Here is a 22,842-nt window from a genome sequence, read left to right on the forward strand (position 1 = left end):
ATAGCTGGCCTGGTGTCCCCCGGTGTGGTGTGGCAGCCGATCGTGGCGCTGCTGTATTCAATGGGCGCCGCCATCTTGCATGTCATCTTCGCGCCAAAATCGTTCCTACCACTTTGCCGATATTTGAAACTTCTAGCGCCGTGAGGGGGTTATAGGTTATGGGCGCTGCATTCGTGGGTGAATGAAAGCCGATCACGTGGTGTTTTAAGCTCAGTCTTTTACAAGCGCCAAAGGCAGCGGGTGTCCCATCCTCGCATCGCCTGCACTGCTCACCCACACTCAGCTTGTAGCTAGAGCCTTCTTGCTTTGCGGACAAATGTAAGACCCCTGCGCCTTACCGCTAGTGTGAGTCCGACTGCCGCCCCAGCGCTCCGATATCGCAGAGAGCCTCCGGGAACACTCACGTGGCCGCCGCAGAGTCCATCAGGTCCGGGGCTCCGCAACCGCCATCTTGCTCCGTACACGCCAACCTCCGGGGTTTCAGACTTTCTCGACTTTTGGGGCTATGTCTTGCAGTTTGGGACCCCAGCATGTCCACGATCGTTCTCCACCCGTTTATCTTCCTCAGGGTATGTCGCAATCACATGATCGGGAGCATTAAGCGTCTGGAATAGAACGAGTTACAGCCTGTCCGGCGGAGCTGCCTGTTCAGACAACCATTCCGCAGTGCGCCCTCTAGCGCCCCCCTTGCACACAACAAATAATTACAACAAGTTGTGTCTATGTAGACAATAATATACAATTCGAGCAAAAACAAAGCCTGTGAGATCAACTGGTCCTTGAGAAATACAGTATTTTAATGTTCTTAAGAGCAATCAAGCCGACATGTGTTTCGTCACATATGGGAATGTCCTCCCGCGACTCCTCAGGGCTATATGATGTCACTGGGGAAGCCACTCCGCCGGTGATAATTCCGACCCGGCAGGGCCCAGGACTCACTTGCCAACGTACAGGTGCTTTAATAAAAAGGATCAGATCAATGGTTGAGTATAATGTGTCCGTAGGTCCTGTGAAAAGCGTTTCCTGGGTTCAAGTAAATATGCTTGTAATATAGAAATGATTCTCCTTGTTGACTATCAAAATCTAAATATCGTAATTAGGGGTAACCAGTCGACGGACATCTTTCCTCGTGTCTTTCTGAGTACGGAAAGACACGAGGAAAGATGTCAGAAGACGCACATTCCCTTACGCGACGAAACACGTGTCGGCTGGATTGCTCTTAAGAACATTAAATTACTGTATTTCTCAAGGACCAGTTGATCTCACAGGCTTTGTTTTTGCTCGAATTGTATATCAGTGTCTACAAAGACACAACTTGTTGTAATTATTTGTTGTGTGCAAGGGTATCGTGTTGTAATTATCTGGTGTGCTGGCCTCGGCCGTTTCACATACTGAGAGGTTATAGGGCTCATCCCCTCACCCGTTTATGCACCATATCTCTAACCAAGATTCCTAGACACTCACGCGTCCACTTTCAGCAGTGCACCCTTTCTTTTCCCTGACTAAAAACCCTTTAGAGGCACTATACATCTTGTGTGTTGGTGTGCTAAGACATCCTCACAGTAGTGACAAGTAAACCTGTGGAGTGGACCATGTAGTTGCCTTACAAATGTCAGCTATGGGTATGTTTGAAAGGAAAGCCATAGTGGCTCCTTCTTTGTGAGTGGAATGAGGCCTGGGTGGGTCAGGCAAATGTCTTTTAGCTATAATCAAGCAGGTTTGAATAACATTTGGAAATCCATCTGCCTATTCCCGGGTCCCTTGTTTGGTTTGACGAAAGCAAGAAACAGTTGCTGAGTTTTGCAAAATGGTCTGGTCCTCTAGATGTAATATGTGACCTCATGCTTGACATCGAGTGTGTGAAAGGCCCTCGCTGCCAGAGACTCCGGTTGTGGGAAGAAGACCGGGAGCTAAATGGTTTGATTGACAAGGAAGGGAGAAACCACCTTAGGAATTTAGGGTTTGGTTTTAAGAACAATTCTGTTATGAACTTGAAAGAAAGACTTACAGGGCGAGGGCTTGCAATTCGCTAACACAATTTAAAGATGTTTGGCGACAAGGAAAGCATCCTTCCTGGGCATAAATGTAGGGGTTGAATCGGAGGCGGATGAGACTGGTAACGTCGTTGAGGCTCCAGACAGGGAGAAAATGTACTCAGCAAAGAACACATTGTTTGATCCCTTCCATGAAAGCCTTGACTACAGGGATTTTGAATAAAGAAGAGTGTTCCCTCTTCTGCGTGTAGGCTGCAGGAGCTGAGTGTAGGCGTGTGGAGTGTAGGCTAGACCCGATTTCTATTAATGAAGAAGGTAGCAGATAATATCCTGAACCGCAGGTTGAAGCGGGTCTATGTGCTTAGGAATGTAGCAAACCTTTCCCACGTGGCAGGGCAGCAGGCCTGCGTCGTGAGCCTGTCGGCTTCTTTGAGGATAGACGTACACTCTTGAGGGAGGTAAGATAGCCAAACTCCAGGACCCCAGGAACCAGATTGCTAGATTGGATTGTCTGGGGTTGGGGTGCTCAACTGTGTCCTGGTTCTGCCTGAAGAGGTGCAGCCTGGTGGGGAGCTCCTCGTGGAGATTGACTGACAGCTCTAGAAGGGGTGAGAACAATGGTTGCCGGGCCCAAGCGGGAGCCACCAGGACGAGGGTGAAGGAGGTTTGCCACAGATACCTGGCCACGTACAGAAGGAGCGGGAGAAGAGGAAAAGCATAGGCAAAGATCCCGACCAATTATTCCCTACAGTATTGCTCATGGACTGTGGGTGTGTGAACCTGTAGGTGAAGCTTTGGCATTTCGCGTTTTGGGTTGTGGCGAAGAGGTCAACCTTGGGAACCCCCTAATAGTGGAAGTACGGGAGTAGGATTTGTGGGAGTGTTCCCACTCATGGACTTGTTGCCGCATCCTGAACAGGTCTGCATATCGGGTGAAGAGCCCAATGCCTAAAAAGTGATTTTCTTTTAATGTTACAAGAATATAACCCTCAAAATGTTAAAGCTATATTGCTAAGAGGACCGGAAAGGGCGAAGGGGTGGAAGAGGTGTGGCGCAGCAGCCAGGGTGTCTGACTCCGGGGTTCACGGTTCGATCCCCCGTGCCGGCGGCAGGTCAGCCCAGCACCATGTGACTCTGGGCAATAGCTCGCTTAATTTTCCCAAGGGTCCCCAGCGCCTGGAAACCACTTTGGAGGTAGCTGTGCGCTTTACAAATTCAAGGTTATTATTATTAAAGGGCAGGAGTTGTTCTTTTGTGGCCATCACCACCACTCAGGACCTTTGGAAAGAGTTTGGGGAAGGGATTTAGGAATTTCTGGTTTATGTTTACTTACTTGCCTTACGATTAATTACTCTTATCGCCTTCATTCAGACATGTTGCACACACCAAATCTCTTACATACCAGTTTAGCACACCCCAATGATTGAGTGTCAAATGACCTCTCATTGTGAGTTCGGCTGAGCAGTATCCCCACCTGGGATACCGCTCCGTCGGGCTTGTGCTCCGACAGGCCTGGTATCCCTGTAGCTGGTATTGTGAGGTGCTAGAACAATCGACGCAATTTTACAGGCCAGAAATTCTATCCGGTAAAATTGCTTGAAACTTTAGCTGCAACAGCAGTCAAGCCTTTGTCCCATTCCCTGCCTGAGCGTTTTTCGGCAAGGTGAGAGCAAGTACTGCTCCCCCGCAACAGGACACCTTTTTACCCTTACCTCCCGTAAACCACCACCCCCAACCAGCACCTGCCCCGAACTCACATTTACCACCTTCTCTAAGTAGGTGTTAATCCTTGAGAATAAAGAAAAATTATGCCACAAGGCACTCCCGCACGACAAACTGTCCCGATATCACTATTATTTTTAACCCCTTCATGACCACGTGAGCAGCACCTCTCTAAATACCAATTTATCAAAAACGACTGAACGGATTTTAACCAAACAATGAAAAACACATTTCCTGAGTATAGTTCTAACTTTCTGCCAAAGTAGGTGTAATTCAGTTCAGAAAATATTTGTTATCACTTCCCTAAGTTTCCTTTGGGAATTAACTTGGGAAAACGAAGTTTTGGGACCACACTTTTTTGTTGGGGCCCACTTGATGGACCAGCCTGAGACTTTCCTGGATGGAATTGAGATTATATGAACCTTTGTTTTGGGAAGATTCTTTAAATGGTGACAAAGCTATTAGCTAAACAAAAAAGACTCTTCCTATGGAAACTCGACCGCCACTCTGGAATATATCCATTCCCCGGCAGCCGCCCTGGCACAGAATGCAGAAAAGGCGTTCGATAAAGTCTCATCTATTTTCCTATGCTTAGCACTAAAATATGTGATCTTGGCCAATCCTATGTACAAATGGTAATGGGCTTTAATGAACAACCCGTAGCCACAAGCGCAGTAAATAACATCCTATCTAACAGTGTCCCGCTGAGCCAAGGCAGAGGACAAGGCTATCCCCTCACCATCGTACAACTCTGCGAAGCCAATGTGTATCTTGACATCGGAGGCAAATCCGAGGATCCCTCCACTCTGGTGCCCTTACAACAGCAGCATATGATGACAATGTTCTGCTTTTTACCAGTGAAGTCCAAACTTCCATTCCAGCTCTAGTGCAGGTCATCGAGCCATACCCCGCAACAACTGGCGACACACTACACTCTCAAGAAGGACAAAACTGAGGTCTTACCTCTAAATAGACTATACCACTCAGCCAAGATTCCAGGGACAGACCCCCGTGAGCAAGCCTCTTACATAAAATATCTTGGTGACTGGTTCACAACCAGCTTAAAAAAAAACCTGAGTATTATAATGAAAATGTTTCTCTACTGAACATTGAAAACCTGGTAGATGCCGGGTCCTTGAATGTTCTATCATGGTAGGGAAGAGGTGAAACAGTAAAAATGAAGAATACTGCCAGAATTTACCTCTTATCAAGCATTTTCTAAAATAATTTCAGAATTCCTTTGGCTTGGCAAAGCAGATAGAATTTCTCTGAAATAAAAACTAACTGGAGAAACACGAGGGAGGTTTTCAAGACCAAAAAAGCGTTCTCATCTGCCAGGGATCCCATTGGTTCCCTGGCATACACACCAACCCTGGTCATGATTGAAAAAAATAACATCACCCTACCCCATAGCCTCTCAACACCGACTAAGCATTGCTTCTAAACTGAACCCTTTAAGGCAATTACAGAAGACACAGTCAAGCTCTCTTAACACTAGATTAACACTTGAGAGCAAACTGATTAAATTGAACCTCGTGTCTCTTTGGAAGCATAAAAACACTAACATTTGAGTGCTCTTCTGGAAGGGGAGCTTTAAAAACATATCCAAAGTAAAGGGCCGAGAACATAAGGAATCGCCTATGGTTTTTGCTGAAATACAGGCAAATTATCAAAGAATGACCTACTGATCGACCTAATGCGAACACATGCCATAAAGCACATTTTATCTGAACGAATACTAAGGCTCTAACCGCTTTTCCATCCACACTTAGGAGGCCTGGCTTAACTGAAGGCGGTGTACTGACATTATGCTAAGTAGCAAAAGCTCTATACGGTATTCCAGCCCACTTGACGTGTGCCTGCAAAGAAGGTAAACGTGCAAGAAATGCACCACCTGCACTCTCAACTCACCTATTTTCAACTCTCAATTTACTAATTTTACTCTCGACTCACGCATTTCACTCTCGACTCACGCATTTCACTCTCGACTCACTCATCTCACTCTCGACTCACTCATCTCACTCTCGACTCACTCATCTCACTCTCGACTCACTCATCTCACTCTCGACTCACTCATCTCACTCTCGACTCACTCATCTCACTCTCGACTCACTCATCTCACTCTCGACTCACTCATCTCACTCTCGACTCACTCATCTCACTCTCGACTCACTCATCTCACTCTCGACTCACTCATCTCACTCTCGACTCACTCATCTCACTCTCGACTCACTCATCTCACTCTCGACTCACTCATCTCACTCTCGACTCACTCATCTCACTCTCGACTCCTCATCTCACTCTCGACTCCTCATCTCACTCTCGACTCCTCATCTCACTCTCGACTCCTCATCTCACTCTCGACTCCTCATCTCACTCTCGACTCCTCATCTCACTCTCGACTCCTCATCTCACTCTCGACTCCTCATCTCACTCTCGACTCCTCATCTCACTCTCGACTCCTCATCTCACTCTCGACTCCTCATCTCACTCTCGACTCCTCATCTCACTCTCGACTCCTCATCTCACCGCATGTCACTCTAAATGCACTCATCTCAACTCACTCGACTCACTCATCTCAACTCTCTACTCACTCATGTCACACTCAACACATTGTAAAACAAGGCATATCAAACCAAATTACTCATACAGTTGGCGCTTCGCTACTGCTACAATGTTCTCTAACCCGTTTTGTTAACCTCTTTTTATATTTACAATTTTCTTTCCTAAGTTTATCTTCTGGTCTCAAATGCCAATTTCTCATTGCTCGATTCTCTGTACATCACTGATGTATGTGATTTAATGGAAAAAACGAATAATGAGAAACCACATTGGAGGAAACGAAACCATAGAAAACTAATTTTAAGGAAAGAAATTTTAGGAAATACAAATAAATCAAATATAAAGGAAACATTTTAGAGGAAAGCTCATTTTCAGGAAAAATCAAAAATTACATCAAACTTAGGTTGAGGGAGTGTTTTTGTGCTCAGCGTGGAATGAGGATTATAGGTTAGGAGTGGTTTTTAAGGGATCAGGGATAAGTGGAGTTTAAGGGTGGTGAAAGTTTTTTAATGGTCTGGAATAGGGGGAAGTTTACGGATGGTGAGGATTTTTAAAATTTCACAGATTGGAGTTTAGTGGTCGTGAAAGGATTTTAGAGCTCAGGGATTGGTGGAGTTTTGGGGTATTGAGGGGTTTTAGGATTCATTGAGGGGTGGACTGGTGAAGATTTGTAAGGTATACTAGTGGGTAACGTTTAGGGGCAAAGGGTTTTTAGGGTTCAGGAACTGGTGGAGTTTGGTGGCGCAGAGGGTTTTTTACGGGTGGTGTTTAGGAGTGCTAAGGGTTTTATTTTAGGATTCCAGGATGGGTGGAGTTTTTGGGTGGTGGGGTGTGTTCAGGCGTTAGGGATCGCTGGGGTTTAGTCGCACAGAAGGGTTTCTAGGGTTCAGTAATTGGTGGAGTTTAGGGGTAAAGATTGGTTTTACGGATCATGGATGGTTGGAGCTTAGTGCCAGGAAAGCCTTACAGAGTGAAGAGATGGGTGGGATTTAGGGGTCAAGGATGTGTGTAGCTTAGGTGCGCTGAAGGATTTTTATGGGGTAGAAATGGATGGTGTTTTGGGACTCTGAGGGGGTCATGGATGGTTGGGATTTAGAGGTGGTAAGGGGTTAGTGAATTAAAAGCATCCAAAGTAATTGTTTGACAATGTAAAGGATGTCAATCCAAAATTAATGATCGGTGAAGTAAAACACTAAAATAAATACCTCTGACAAAAAAAATTCGGATGTAAAACCTGCACCCACTGTATTTACCATAAGAAATAAGCATGCAAAAGACAATTTCTTAAAAATAAAAATAAAAAGATATTCTATGAATTGGTTTCTACGAAATGGTGAATCCCATTCATCCTACAAATTTCCATTACACAGTTTTGCTGAAATGGTTTCTTAGTAAAGGTTTCCATGAAATCGTTTTTCTATGAGCTCACATTCAACAGTACATCACATACAACAAGTCACATATAACACCCCTTAAAGTAAGCCTCTGCTTTTTAACTCACCTACCACATATACATGAAGCTGTAGGGCTCCAGCAATTGCATTGTATAAAACAACTGTTTGTACTCTGATAGCACACAAGCTAAATAAAACGTTTGAGATTAAAAAATAAAAGCTACTTCTACTATGATAAACGTTTAGCAAGGTCAAGCCAGATCTTTGCTTGTGGTATGTGTGGAAACTTTGTCCACCCAGACCCCATCCACATAAACCAAACTAGCATGGATAAGGGACTGAAGCTCGCGCAACAGAGCCTGACTTATATTCAGTATTGAGGGGGTAACCAAAGTAATTTGAACAGAATATGGGTGACTTAAAGGTGTTTTCAATCACCACCGCCAAACAATGAGCAAAATTGGACACAGCCTTAAAATGGCCAACGGTGGCTTGCATTAAAATGGCAATGGCTTTATCTAGACTTGCAATACTTAGAAACTGTAGGGTGCTTCACAAATCTAGCTCAATAACCGGGTGGTGCCAGTTATTCTTTCTCCACTTACACGACTGTGCTCGGCTAGCGCAGCGCATCGGTTCTAGCTTCCCACCTGCCGGGGTCTTCTTCTTGCTGCATGACATTCGTGCTCTCACTCAGGTTTGAGGATCACAGTCCTGATACATGGAGAATGCAGAGGCTAACGAGGTGCATGCTCGCATCCTCAGGTGCAAACAATCCAAGCATCTGTTGGCACAGCGTCAACAAAGGTGTGCGCTCAAGATGGCGGTCACCAGAATGAGCTCCCCAGGACTGAACCATCTGGCAAAGTTCATTCACAATGATGGAGCTACTTAAAACTTCAGAAACTCTCTGTATTAACAAGACAACTATCCATTTAGAAGTAAAGATAAAAATGGATTTCCATCCTTGTTTTACGAGCAGATGGCATTTCTTAAAAAGAATTACTAAAGAGCAAGGTGCAGTTGAAGTTTAAAACTAAGATTTTTCTGTAACACCATTGTTGGTTGAAAAGCATTACAAAGTTATGCAACCAAAGCCCTTCCCCCAGCCCGCTAACATCTAAATGAATAAGAGGGTGGGAATGAAGCCCTGGCAGGGCCACCCGGTGAGCCACCTGGAAACACCGAAGAGAGATTTTTTTCCGTGGCCTTTACTCAAAATGTTCATGTGACTGCTCGAACTATATGCATCGTTTCTACTGAAAAGGCACATGTGACGTCTTTGGCATGATTTGTGAATGTGATAAGCAGGACACGGTGTGCTACCGACTACCAAGAAACAGTCCGCAAAGAGAGGAGCTGCTTCACGAGGCCTTCTCTCACCAGGGAAATGCACCAGGTGATCATAGGACTAGACTGACCGTCAGGTGCACCCCAAACTCTTCGCACCCTGGATCTAGGGGGAGAGGAGTTGGCCTAACGGCTAGGGCGCTCGACCTCGGACCTGGGGAGCTGGGTTCGAGTCTCGTAACGACGCCAAACCTCCTGTGATTGTGGGCAAATCACTTAATCTCCCTGTGCCTAAAAAAAAAAAAAAAATGAAAGTGTGTCCTCATGTAACGTAACTGGAAAAATATGTAAAGCGCTCTGATACCTGATTCGGTTCGGGTCTAGTTTGCGCTATATAAAACTCTGCAAAAAAATAAATAAATCTTCGTTAACCCAATGGGAAGCGATTGCAACGAAGATCTCTCACCGCAGATTGAGGCAAAGACCTCAACACCTCTTCCAATTTCATACCTAAGTTCCATGGAGAACTAACTCATGCTACTCACTTCCTGACACGTGACAAAAAACCAAATGACAAGTACTCACCAACACAGATGTATCGTCCCATGGCGGCAGCAATCCCTCGCGCAAACACTGCCTGAGCTGAAAAACAAGAGGCGGGAAGCTGAAGCAACACTGATGGGCACAGCGCAACAGTGGACCTTTATGGACCTTCCACGACCACCTAAGCTGTCATGGGTCAGCAACTCAGGCAAGGTAAATATCACATCACACTAAGCAACCAAGACAATCTCTGTCATCTGAAGAAGGGATGTACAACACCAAACAAAATCCACCCCCCAGCATACACCGTCTGTCATCTACAGAACAGATCAGCACCTCAGCACAGCACGCACCCCCAACAGGCACCAACCAAAAAACAAGCTAACATACTATCCACCCTCCCCCGACCACAACAAAACTATCCAATGAAGTGTTAAGTTCAGGGCAGAGTGTGAACTGGTCACTGAAGCTTTAAATTCCCATACTCTATTCAGGTAACTAGAAACGTCGGTTTGTTTTCAATGCACACTTTCTGTGGCCACTAAATCTGGAAAGATCTGCTCCGTCCAAGATGTATTTTAGTTGTACAACCAACACTGCTTTCTCTCAGGGGATCTCTTCCTTTATTCTAGAGGCAAGTTTGCCTCTGCTGGGGGGCGCTAGGTGGCGCACGAGCGGAATGGCCGCTTCTGTCTGAGGCTCCCGCAGTCCGGTACCTGATCCTACATTAATCCGGGGCTGTATGACCCCCTTGATGCCTTAAAACTATCAGTATCGCTGGCTGATATCCCGGTGCTACCAACGCACTGCAGAGTTGCCGTGGATATTGTGAAACATACTGGTAATCTCCTGACGTGCTGCTGGAGCGGAACTGCTGGACGGACAAGACAGAACTTAAGAGCGGCGCCATATGCTACGCAAGAGTCGGGGACTGCACAAGGTGCGTGGGCCGCATGCTCATAGCGGGCGGTGTGGCCGCCTTTTGCTGGCGGAGAAACTGATGAAAACTGCACGGGGAGTGATCGCCTCACCGGTGCACCGATTCAGGACAAGAGTGTCTCCCTGCTACCCTGACGCACGGTACAAGCTGCAGGTTCCTGACAGTAGGCCACGGCTACAAGATGGCGGCAAAGGCCGCGATAGACTGTTAACGCCTGTCCCGCAGGCTGAGAAATCGCCTACATTGCGTCTGGTCTCCGCGCCTTTTCAAATCTGTATATATAGCATCTCTGCGCTAATAATAGATGCGTGGGCGCGCGGGACTGCTAGACGTTGCTGCGGGTGAAGCGCTGCATACATTGGTGATGCGCATTGCCGGTAATTAATCACACTAACTGGGCGCTATAGCGGAATTCCATGCCTCTGGTCCTGAGTCTCCTGGACTGCTCGCGACATATGAGAGGGTCCCTCTCTGGGAAGCACTGGGTTGTTGAGCGCACCCCCCATTGGGACCGATGCAAAATGGCGGCCGCCGCAGCGATACCCTGAAGGACTCGAGACGAGTGCAGCGCTGTAGCCCTGTGTAAGGCAAGCATAACCCACAGTTGTGCTTTTCACCATCCTGCTCTGGGGACTGGGGACATAGATTTGCTGAGGGTGTGGAACCCAAGCGGTTTTGTCTAAATCCTGCTGCATTGCGTGTAATTGGACGCCGATACTAGCCTTGGCTCCTTGCCTACAACTACCATCTTAATATCCCCGCTATCTGGCTACCTTGGATTGGGAAGATACAGGGACTGGAAATTCGCTGTGAGGTGGTGGGGGCTGCTTGCTTGTGACATCATGGGGAGACCAGACCCTAGACAACCACGTATCACTTTTGACAATCAAAAAACGGCTAAGAAAACGCCTGAAGGAGAAGAAAAACGGCAGGTGCTTTGTCACCAAGTCCGGATACCGACTTGCAAACCATCCTAACAGAAATGCGTCAAGGTTTTACAACAATAACAGACAAAGTCGATACCCTGAAGACTCGCATGGATAGCATTGCGCACAAGCTGGACGCCCATGAAGGACGCCTTAAGGAAGCAGAACAGCGCATTTCTGACACCGAAGCTGTATCTGAATAGCTTAAATAAGCAGTCACTCAAATGGACAAGTTGATGCGTATCATTGATGCCAAGAATGAGGACATAGAAGCTCGCAGTCGACGGAACAATGTTTGCATCTTAGGTATTCCTGAAAGTACCAACACAGGGCGCCTAGAACAGTACGTTGAACGACTACTTACGGCAATCACGGAGGAAGGTGCTCTATCTGCTCAATTCATAGTTGAACGAGCGCATCGTTCACTGGGCCCGCGGCCCAAACCGGGGATGACGCCGAGGCCCATTATAGCGCGCCTACTCAATTATCGTGATCGCGATGTGGTCCTCAGGGTGGCTCGAGAGAAGAAGCAATTAAACTTCGAGGGCGTCTCATTCACCATCTTCCCGGATTTTACTGCCCGAGTGCAAGAGGAACGACGCAAATTCAACGCGGTTAAACAAAAGTTCAGTCAAGAACAAGTGGATTATGCTCTCCTTTACCCAGCACGATTGCGCATCACATATCAAGGAACGCAAACCTTCCACACCACGCCTCAATCTGTGGACAAAGTCCTGAAATCACTGAAGAAACGGAGGAATGGCCAGGCTGCAGCGGATGAACATGAAAAGGACTCCTTGTCTGGGGTAGAGTGAGCACGTTCAGGCATGCTGTTGTAGCTCCCTACACCGGAGGCGGGGAGGTGCACCCACTGAGATGTTGTTACTCGAGAAGTCCAGGACACTTCAAGAAAGTAATGTATGCTTTCTATATTATTGCTTGAACTCTGACAGCGATGTCTTTACGTACTACAGGTTCCATAGTCGAGGGGTCTCACGGCTGATATCATGTTGTTTACTGGACACCCCTGCTGTCTCTGGAGATCGTCACGATCCGTGGTCTCCATTGTACTGGCAGGGTTGATCGTATGCCATCTAGATGTGTACCCCGATGGGAATACCCCTAAGCATTGATGGATGGTATTGTTTATGGGGAGGAGGAGGGAGGGAGGGCTGGTGTTGGCATGATTGGGATGCCGCAGTGGGAGGGGGAGGGACATTGCTAACGGTTGTTTTTCTTTCACAGCAGGGAAAGGGGTAATGTGTGTTCCATATAGGGGTTTGATTGTCCTATGGAGAAATGAGTTTGGCAGTGGGCGCGAGGCATACTGTAGATATACAACACCATTGGTGCAATGGCAGAGGCAAGGAAAGACTCTCACCTGAGAGTTATGTCCTGAAATATCAGGGGCCTTAATAATACCCGTAAGGGCCGAAATGTTCTTGCGTATCTAGATCGTCATCAAGTCCATATTGCCATGCTGCAGGAGACACACCTGGCTCCACGGCCCCGCACGCAATTTGCAAGTAAATGGGCTGATACTCGCTCCTTCTCTTCGTACTCCACTTATGCCAGGGGCACAGCTATTCTGATTAAGTGCTCTGTCCCGTTTGTACTGATCGGAGAGGTACTAGACCCTGCTGGACGATATGTTATTATATGGGGACGTATAGGTAAAGACTCGGTCACCTTGGTAAACTCTTATGCCCCTAACGTTGACACACCGTCCTTTTTCACGACACTATGGGGCAAGGTTATAGATATAGGATCCCTACATATTATATGGGATGGGGATTTCAATGTGGCACTTCGACCTACTCAGGACAGGGCTGACGGGGTTGCAATGTACAAGCCTAGGTCCAGGGAGGCCCTGATGGGGATATTGGAGGAAGGTGACTTGACAGACGGCTGGAGATATCTTTACCCCCACAGACAGGAAGGCACTCACTTCACCTCTGCTACGAGCACATGGGCGAGGCTAGATTACCTCTTGTTGTCGAGGGGACTCATAGCTGGTTTGGACAGAGCAACTCATCTACCCAGGACATATTCTGATCATAGTCCGGTATTGATTCAGTTACATATGCCCGGATGGGATAGCCCCAGGCCCCAGTGGAGGTTACAACCTACGGCCTTATTGGACGAAGTCTTTAGGGTGGAGCTTGGGGAGGAAATCGCAGATTTTTTCCCCCGTAACAAGGGTACTGTTGACAGTGTTGAGATTGTTTGGGAGGCCTTTAAGGTGACGATACGTGGATACTGAATATCCAAAAGTTTTGGGGTCCTTCGGGACATTCAGAGGACGATACGCTCTCTCGATCGCGAATTGAAAGACCTTGAGAAGCAAATGGCAGGGGGTGCAGGGACGCAGATACCCGCCACCTTTCGTACTAAACTAACGCAGTATGAGTAAGAAGCCGAAAGGGAAGCCAAATTTCGAGGTAAACACTGGGTGGCTAGGAAATATTGTGAGGGTGAGCGACCTGGGAAAGCACTTGCAACACTTACTCACACTCCACGTCTTACCAACACTGTGCTGGAAATCACCACCTTGGATGGGCAGGAGGTTAGAGACACCGAGGGTATATTGGCTATGTTTACCGCTCATTATTCTACGTTATATACCACCAATAATGCCAAAGACGTACATTACGATGCCTTTCTCGCTGAGATCGCCTTATGCTGGCTCAGTGATTTCCATAGGACCTTCCTTGGTGCTCGATTCGAATTGGACGAAATCAGAGACGCTATAATGTCCCTTAAGAATAGCAAGACTCCGGGGCTAGATGGACTCCCTGCGGAGTTCTACAAAGCCTATATTGACATTATGGCCCCTGTCCTTCGGGAAGTATTTGAGGATGCATTGGAGGTAGGAGTTCTGCCGCGCACGATGCGTGAAGTTAGGATCACCTCTCTCCTCAAACCCGGTACAGACCCCTCCTCGTGTGATGCATATCGCCCGCTCTCTTCAATAAATTGTGATACTAAGATCCTTGCCAAGGTCCTGGCCACTCGACTGTCCCGGTTGATGACACAAATCATATTGCCGGATCAATCTGGATTTGTTCCGGGGCGCTCCACCACTCATAATTTACGAGCCCTATTCTCACTAATCCGGACGGTAGCTCCTGAGTTCCCCTTAGCGGCGATTTTCCTTGACGCCTTTTAAGGCGTTTGATTCGGTTGAATGGCAATACCTCTTTGAGGTGTTACGCCAAATGGGATTCCCTGCGATATTTATCTCCTGGGTACGATTACTATACACCCTGCCGACTGCAAAGGTACTGATTAATGGTCACCTGTCCCCCCCGATTGACATTACCCGTGGTACCAGACAGGGGTGCCCACTCTCCCCGCTCTTGTTTGCCATCGCAATTGAGCCACTTGCGTGCCGGATTCGACAGCTCCACCCTAGTGGTGCCTTTAGATGCTTTCAGCGTCAGATTGCTGTGTCTTTGTACGCGGATGATATGACGCTATTTGTTACTGACCCTCTTAATAAACTCAACCCCTTGCTGCGAGAATTTGTCGTCTTTGGTAGAATGACGGGGATACAGATTCATTGGAACAAGTCCCAGTTTTATCCTCTTACCGACGCTGTAGTGGAGTTCCAATTAGACTTTCCGTTACAATGGTGCCATTCGGATCTCCGTTACCTGGGCATACAAGTTTCCAGAGATCGAGATGAGATGATTAGACTTAATTATGGTGTGGCTATTACTAAATTGACGGCTACGATTGATAGATGGATTTCCCTTCCCTTATCTATGGCAGGTAGAGCTTCCCTTATTAAAATGGTAGTATTGCCTCGTTTTTTAGGTTTCGCCCTGGGCGTTGCAACTGCGTAGCAGTTGCTCCGCCCACGGCGAAATCTCATGATCCTACATATGGGCTTTGGTTCCGCCTCTGTCTCCCATTGGCTAGCTCCATAAATGGAGGCTAGCCATTGGGAGACAGAGGCTGTCAATCACGCTTTCTCGTGAAAACGCGATTCGGGGGCGTTTCTCGGTCTTTTTTTAAGTCCCGCCCCTTTGTCCTGGGCCGCGCTGTCATTGGCTGCCGGCCCGGGACACCCCCGTGACGTCATTCCCCGGGCCGCGCTGTGATTGGCTGGCTGGCCGGCCCGGGACCTGACTTGTCTAACAAAATGTTGCCCATTGACATAACGCCATTTTGTTAGGAAATATCACATCGAATACTAATTATATTTCTATTGTTTTCATGGAGTCTAAAACTTTCTTCAATAAACGTGCTGGTTGAATCTAATCTGGAAGTTTAATCGTGATTTGAATACTCTGATTATATGTTCGCTATCTGTTTAATAAATGTCACTTTCAGTTGTCGTTTTCCAAACAGGTTCTCTGCTAGGACTTGAACTCTTACTCTTCTCCGCAGTGTTTGAAGTAACTTTGTAAGTTTGAAATGGACAAACCATAGCCAACGGCACGTTTTATGATCAGTGCACGGTGCATCCATGCAGCTGGGGAGGCAAGCGGAGCCGCGGGAGGACCCGTGGTGGTGTGTGTGGGACCGTTGTCCGTGCAGCGAGAGAATACTGTGAGAGCATCGGAAGAACATTCATCTGTTTTGTGTGTGATACGAGGTCACGTAATATTCAGTATTCTATACAACCTGTCTCTGGCCGTTTTTCAAGTCACATTACTGTGTGTGGAAGAGACAGCAGCAGGGCGAGCACGGGCATTTGGCAAGGTTTGCGATTGAGAATTAATGACAGAACGAATGAAAGAGCCAATTTAGAGATCCTCGGAAAAAGCGATGCAAAGGAGAGAGAAGAAAAGTCGCGAAGATGGAGTAGGAAATACAGTGGGAAAGGGGTCAGGAGAACGGAGAAAAGAAAAGAGAAATTGAGGCTGATTGAAACTAAGGAACCGTAAAAGAAGCAAGAACAAAAGAAACAAGTAAAGAGATGAAATCAGAAGAAGGATTGAAGAATCGCAGAGGCGGGACAGCTGCTCCGAAGTTACGAACGTAGGTACGAGAGGGAGCGAGAGATAGTGATACACACGGATATTCAAGAATGGCAGAAAAATATAAGAGCGTATGCATAAGAACTAGAAGTAGAAAACAGTCACAAGCACGAACAGAGAAAGGGAAAGAAAGGATGGAAAGGGACGTGCTTAAATAGACTCTGAACAGAAGATCTTCCGAGAGTAAAGTCTGAATCGAAGAGGAACGTGGTCTTTGCGTTGGAGTGGACGCTGCGCACGTGGAAGAGTTGCCATCGAAGGGGTGAAGAAGGTTCGGGAATGGGCCGCGGTGCTTGAGCATTGGCACCGCTGGCCCACAGATGGAGCACCCGCTGTCCGCCACCACTCTGGCAGCACGCGGCACACAAGCATGGAACACACCCGCGGCACAGATGAAACCAACACACGCATCAAACACGCAGGCCAAGCTACAGTGCACACGCCCCTGACAGACAGTACACACTCAACCAAAACACACGCAGCGATACACAAATATACATCCATATTTTTCACACACTGCCCAGCAAACATCTCAATACTAGCACCCCGTCGAAGCCACAGACCTTTGGAAACACACACAAAACAGAACATATATGCACTCGTATCCAAACCTACAGTCACAAACGCATACCAGAGAAACACGTACATTCATACACTACCCATCAATATTAATGTGAAAACACCACTACATACACACAACTCGGAGAAGACACGGGACTGGGAAACTACACATAGCACCTACACAAATATGTGCACACATATCCATGACCACACACTCGCACACACTCCCCAGACAAGCACATGCTCGCCATATAAAGAAACACACTTAGGAGTACGCGCACACTACCGTCAAACACACCACAACACACGCACTTTGGGGAGAAGACAAAAGACTACGTAAACAAACACACACATCTACATGCAAACATACGTATCCACGTCCACAATTACCTAAATTCACACGTACTAGACTAACACGTACACACCACATATACAAACGCACATCGAAAAATGCATTTTACTCCACCCATCAAAAGTTCATGTACGTCGCAAAACATATTCACTCACAGAAGACAACACTCACAGAATTATAACATATGTACATGTATATTCAGTGTTCATAAACTCACAATAACTTGAAACACGTAAATACATTATATCCAAACACACATAAGACTATGCACACACATACACACAATCTATTAACTTTATATGCAAACATACCACAACACACACTCGCCACTAGGAGAAGACACTGGTCGACGGAGACGCACAGGACACAGTTCGAGTCATGTAAAACGACCGCAAGTTGATTTAAGACTCACACAACCCACACACACTATTCACACACACACACACACACACACTGCACATCAGTCTCTGAGTCTGTTTCTATGGACCCCCGCCACTGCCAAGCATATACATTGCACGGGACCCTGGGTGACCTAGCGCAAAGCTAAGATTTAACAGTGTTCAAAGCACTGAAAGAATCTTGCGGGTATGTCAAAAAGGACTGCACAACTATTTTTTAATATAAACACGTATCCGCGTAAGTTTCGGGTCTGTTCAGGGCACTTGTCAGTTTCTAAAAATCAATTTAAAATTATGATTTCAAATAGGCTTTGTTGTGATAATGCTTTTAATATATTCGGTTCTGGTTAATTACACTCGGGTGTTCTTTGAATGCTTGTATCTAAAGAGTGGTAATGGGAAAGCTGTTTAGCATGCAATAAAATGCTGTCCGGATCGAAGTCCCAGAGGTATATCTTTGTACATATTTGAAGTATATTGATCACAGGTTATTTTTGTTGCCGTGATGAAGTTCCGACAGACAGGTAGAGTCACTACGTTTGCAAGACTGGTGGCGAATTCTGATGCGGAATAGTTTTTATTTACTTTATGTAGGTGTTTTGTGTAGCTCCCACGGTGCTGCCCGGCTGCATCAGTGCGCTAGCCATGGAAGATGCAGCGAAGGGGAGTGAAGTGCCGGAGCCCGAACACTGTACTTAATACAATATTATAACTTATGCAGAATGTTTAAAACAAGATTCAGGAGAAAGGATGTGAAAATAGAACCGTTGAACCCAGATGTTGCCTTACGGCCATACATCGTGATGTCCAATTGACCCCTGATTGGAAATGTTTTTCCTACACAAGGTCTTAACAGCAAGGGTGTGTGTGACGGAGATCTATGAAAGTGTAGACGGGAAAAGCTATCGGCGGTATTTTACTTCTTGGTTCCGTGTTGAATGAAAAACCCTCTGAGATCGGAGGCGCAATATGCTGCGAACTGGAGGCTCCGCAGAGTTTGCTTCTGACAAATGAAGATTCAGCCGTCACCTTTTACTGCCACTTAAATACTACTCACAGACCTATCAGTACCGCTGAGAAGTTTAAATACGCCGGCAGCGCTCTTTGCGTGACGCTGCCCCTCAGAGCTGGGGATGGCGAAGGTAGACAAATTCGAGATCAGATTCTTAAAAAAAATATGCTTTTATTAAAGAGCAAAGAACAAGATATTCATCCAAATGCATCTTGAGATTAGTTTCAATGACATTAGAAGTGAGACAGCACTGCCGGTGTCTGTCATCATGATAAAGTTACAGATCGCGGAAAACAACTTTATTCTTAATCAATAAGGGGGAGCGGGGCCGCGCTCTGTCCAGGACTCGGGAGTTAGAAACGCGCTCTATCAGTGGCGTCTGCAGTTTACCCTTCTCGCTGTGCTTGGTTATTCGGTACTATATACCCTTCTTTCTATCGCCTTCTATATCCCTTCATCTTGCCTTTCGCTCTCTCCTTCCTTACTTCCATACTTCATCCTCTTGGCCCCCACATCCTTTATCCAGTCTCCCCGTCCTTCGCCATGCTTTCTTTCCCCTTCATTCTTCCTTCCTCCTCGCCCCTCTCTCTAACACCTCTTTTTATCCCTTTCATCTCCACCTGTTGCTCCTTCCCTTTAGTCTTATCTTTCCCGTCCTTTCCATCGCACAGCTTTCCTTCTACCCTGTCCATTTCTTCCCCCCCAACCACAATCCACTCCTCCATCCCGTTCCTTTCTTACTAACTCCCTAGGCACTTTCTTTCCTTCCTCTTCTTTTTTCCACATCCCTCTCCCCATCACCTCTTCCTACACTCATGAACTCAAACCTACTCTACCCTCCATTTCATCATCATTTGAGGGAACAAGCGCACATGCCAGGAGGTGAAGGTTCCTAAAACCTTCAATAAACAGCCCCCTCTCTTTTTAGGTTTCGACCTGGCGAAAAGCTGCGCAAGCAGCGATTCGCTCAGGCGAAATCTCATGTCTTACAGTGTGGCTGGGAATTCGCCCCTCTGTTCCATTGGCTAGCTCCATAAATGGAGGCTAGCCATTGGAACAGAGATCTGTCCGTCAATTGCGGAGCAGATTCGGGGGCGTTCCGGCCATTTTTACTCATCCTGCCCCTTCTGATAACGTCATGCGGCCGTGGGCGGGGTTTATTTTTTTTTCTCCTCCATGTTTGTTTTGGCCATTCCGCGGCCGACCGCCGCCGGAGGAAGTCCAGGTCCAGGTGAGTGCTGGCCGTTCCCGCCGCCCCCCCTAGCCCCCCCTCCCGCTGTCCATGCTCCACCCCCTCCCGCTGTCTGTGACCGACCATCTGTTTGTGTTTTAAGGCCCTGCAATAGCCCGAACATGATACTAGCCTGCTCTAAAACATTGTCATGTATGTTACCCTACCACTCCATATTTTTCTCTCCTCCTTGAGGGGGCGGTCACCTCAAAAATAATGACTCGGAGGAGGACATGAAACAAGCCTAATCTCTTCCTCATCTTCTTTCCCACTCCTTCCGCCTCCTTAGCCCTCCTCTGCCCGTCTTCTCTTCAGTCTGCCAGCCAACTACGCACCTTCCAATTCACTTTCCCTTTAGTATCAGGCCTCTCGCTTCAGCTTCTCTTCCACCCAGCAGAGCCCTGCCACCTCCCGCCTTCGCCCCAAAGCCCCACATCACCTTTGCCTCGGTCTCCATCTCTATTCATCATATAAAATATGGTATCGTTCTGTTGCCACAGCAACCGCAACTATTGAATCACAGCTAGGAATCCTCTTCCTTTATAACCTGAACCAATAGAAAACCAGCACGGTCTCAGAACCATGGCTTTCTTTTACGGCGCAGAGCTAAATGAGACTACCGGAAGTGACATATATGATATACTGTCTGCCCCGGGTGGCACATATCAGCGGAAGTGCACAACTAGGAGTGCAGGAAGGGGCTACCGGAAGCTATTCTCTCGTGAGGAAATGTACAGGCCGGGTGGCTTTTGTCAGCGGAAGTTTATTGACCGGCACCGGTGCTAGGGGGTCTTCCAGCTGGCCCAGGCCCGGGTGCCTGCTCCCGATAGAGGCAGGCAGAATTCATCCAATGAAGAGACAAAAGTCCGTTGGGAGACGAAAGGCGGGACTCATAGCAGGTACTTACTGTCCAGGGATACTCTGTCTGGAAGGAAGCAGGCGTCTTGTCCGTGCCTTACACATTAACAACGGGAAGCCACGGGCTCCTTCTCCGGACTTAATTGCGACAGGCTCGACCTGGTCACTGACTGTAGGGAGTGGCATGGAGTACTGTCCCCGCCACGGCTAGGGTGTACTTATTAGGGCCAGAGAACAACCCGGTGAGAGTAGCAACGACAGTCATTCTCCGGACCACATGAGGACGCAGTAGAACGTCACATGTGTGCTCTTTCAGAGTGAAAGCCAGTACAGCTTCTGGATTGCTGTTTTTTCAGAGCAGATTATTTCCATTAGAGTACCCATCAGCTGGCGATCCATCCGCTTTTTAATCTGGCCGAGTACAATATACCAGAAATACCACCCTTAAACCAGGGAAAGCATTATGTTAGGGTAAGCATTATTATAAAATGCCACGTGGCTCGGAGTAAAGAGTCTTCTACATATTATCTGTCATCTTTTTAGCCCCACGGGCGGCTATTCAATGAACCCTATTCTCTCTGCATTGAAGATTTCACACACCTTTACAGCCCAGGTGTTCGCCGAAAGGCTGCGCAGCGCTGCGGGGCTCTGTGTGGGTGTGTGAGGCGGGGCTCGCAGTGTGTGGGGGGGCTCTGAGTGGGTGTGTGGGGGCTCTGTGTGGGTGTGTGGGGGGGCTCTGTGTGGGGGGGGCTCTGTGTAGGTGTGTGGGGGGGCTCTGTGTGGGTATGTGTGGGGAGGCTCTGTGTGGGTGTGTGTGGGGAGGCTCTGTGTGTGTGTTTACGTGGGGCTCTGTGTGGGGGGGCTCTCTGTGGGTGTGTGTGTGGCATTTGCGAGAGATTAAGCTATTGGCATTGTAAATGACAATGCCATTTATTTATCTGTTTTCAAAACCAACACATAAATAAAAATGTTGTCATTTACAATGCCAATAGCTCTAACTTTTGCAAAGGCGAAACCGTTGCATTGTAAATGCTTGTTGTATCTTTTTTTAAATATCCATTATTATCCTGGTGCCTTTTTTTTTCAAAACATTGCGTACCGAGCTGATCAGGCTGTTCGGGGGGGGGGGGTAACAACCAAGGCTGCGATGGATGGTATTAACACAATCCTATGACAAAGGAGGGTTTGTCATACCTGATTTTGAGGCTTATTATGCGAGTGCCCAAGCGCACTATGCGTATTTCTGGATGAAACCCACGCCTTTCATGCCACAGGTGGCAGCGGAAGACTTGAATGGCCTTATACAGGCCCCAGTCACGGCCATTGAGACACCTTACACGACAGTCACGTGCACACTCGATGCATGGCGGCGTATAGCTAAAATGTTGGGTTCCCCATTACTCTACTCGGCGAGAATGCCTTTGACATACCATCCCCGACTGGCGCTACTCCAGGAGAAGGGTTTCCAACTACTATGCCGCTGACTTCAGATACACACATGGGGTGACCTTTTTGCTGAGGGCCAATTCTATACATTGGATCGGTTCTTCCGGAATCACAGTCCTACTCCTCTTGACACCTTTTATTACATAAGACTACGGCAGGGGATGAAGGAGATACTACCGGACTTCCCGCTGGAGCCTGTTGCCTTAGCTCCGCTGCATTTCATGCTAGGCTCACAGGATGGCTTACATCTAGTATCGGGCATCTAGTCAGATTAAGGAACACCGACAGGGCATGGAAGGGTCCGCCCGGCATCACTGGGGGGAGGACCTGGATACTGAGCTCACCGATGAGCAATGGTTTTATTGTTGTAACATTACCGCCAGAATTTCTGCTAGTTGCAGACTCAAGATTATTCATTATCGATTTCTCCAAAGATGATATTACACGCCACTTAAATTTTTTTTACTTTCGATTATATGATAACGATAGATGTGAGCGATGTCACGCGGAACATGCTGGTTTTATGCACTTGGCATGGGACTGTCCTGGTGTTGGGGAGTACTGGCAACAAGTGCATGAGGCCTTGGAAATTATGGTGGGAGAGAGGTTGAATGCTGATCCCTTG

General features: G+C 47.3%; 2 protein-coding genes across 3 annotated transcripts in view; one reads left to right on the forward strand and one right to left on the reverse strand.

Moving 5' to 3' along the window:
* C2_2H2orf81 (chromosome 2_2 C2orf81 homolog) overlaps positions 1–22,842 on the forward strand; it is a 312,984-nt gene that overhangs the window by 124,267 nt on the left and 165,875 nt on the right. The window lies entirely within an intron of this gene.
* Positions 1–22,842, reverse strand: part of WDR54 (WD repeat domain 54) — an 82,047-nt gene that overhangs the window by 22,695 nt on the left and 36,510 nt on the right. For both annotated transcript variants that reach the window (XM_078678802.1, XM_078678801.1), the window contains exon 5: positions 9,548–9,604. In XM_078678802.1, coding sequence (XP_078534928.1) covers positions 9,548–9,604 — 57 coding nt within the window. The remainder of the gene's footprint in view (positions 1–9,547; positions 9,605–22,842) is intronic.

This window comes from Lissotriton helveticus, chromosome 2_2, assembly GCF_964261635.1.
Source record: "Lissotriton helveticus chromosome 2_2, aLisHel1.1, whole genome shotgun sequence".
NCBI classification, from domain to species: Eukaryota; Metazoa; Chordata; class Amphibia; order Caudata; family Salamandridae; genus Lissotriton; species Lissotriton helveticus.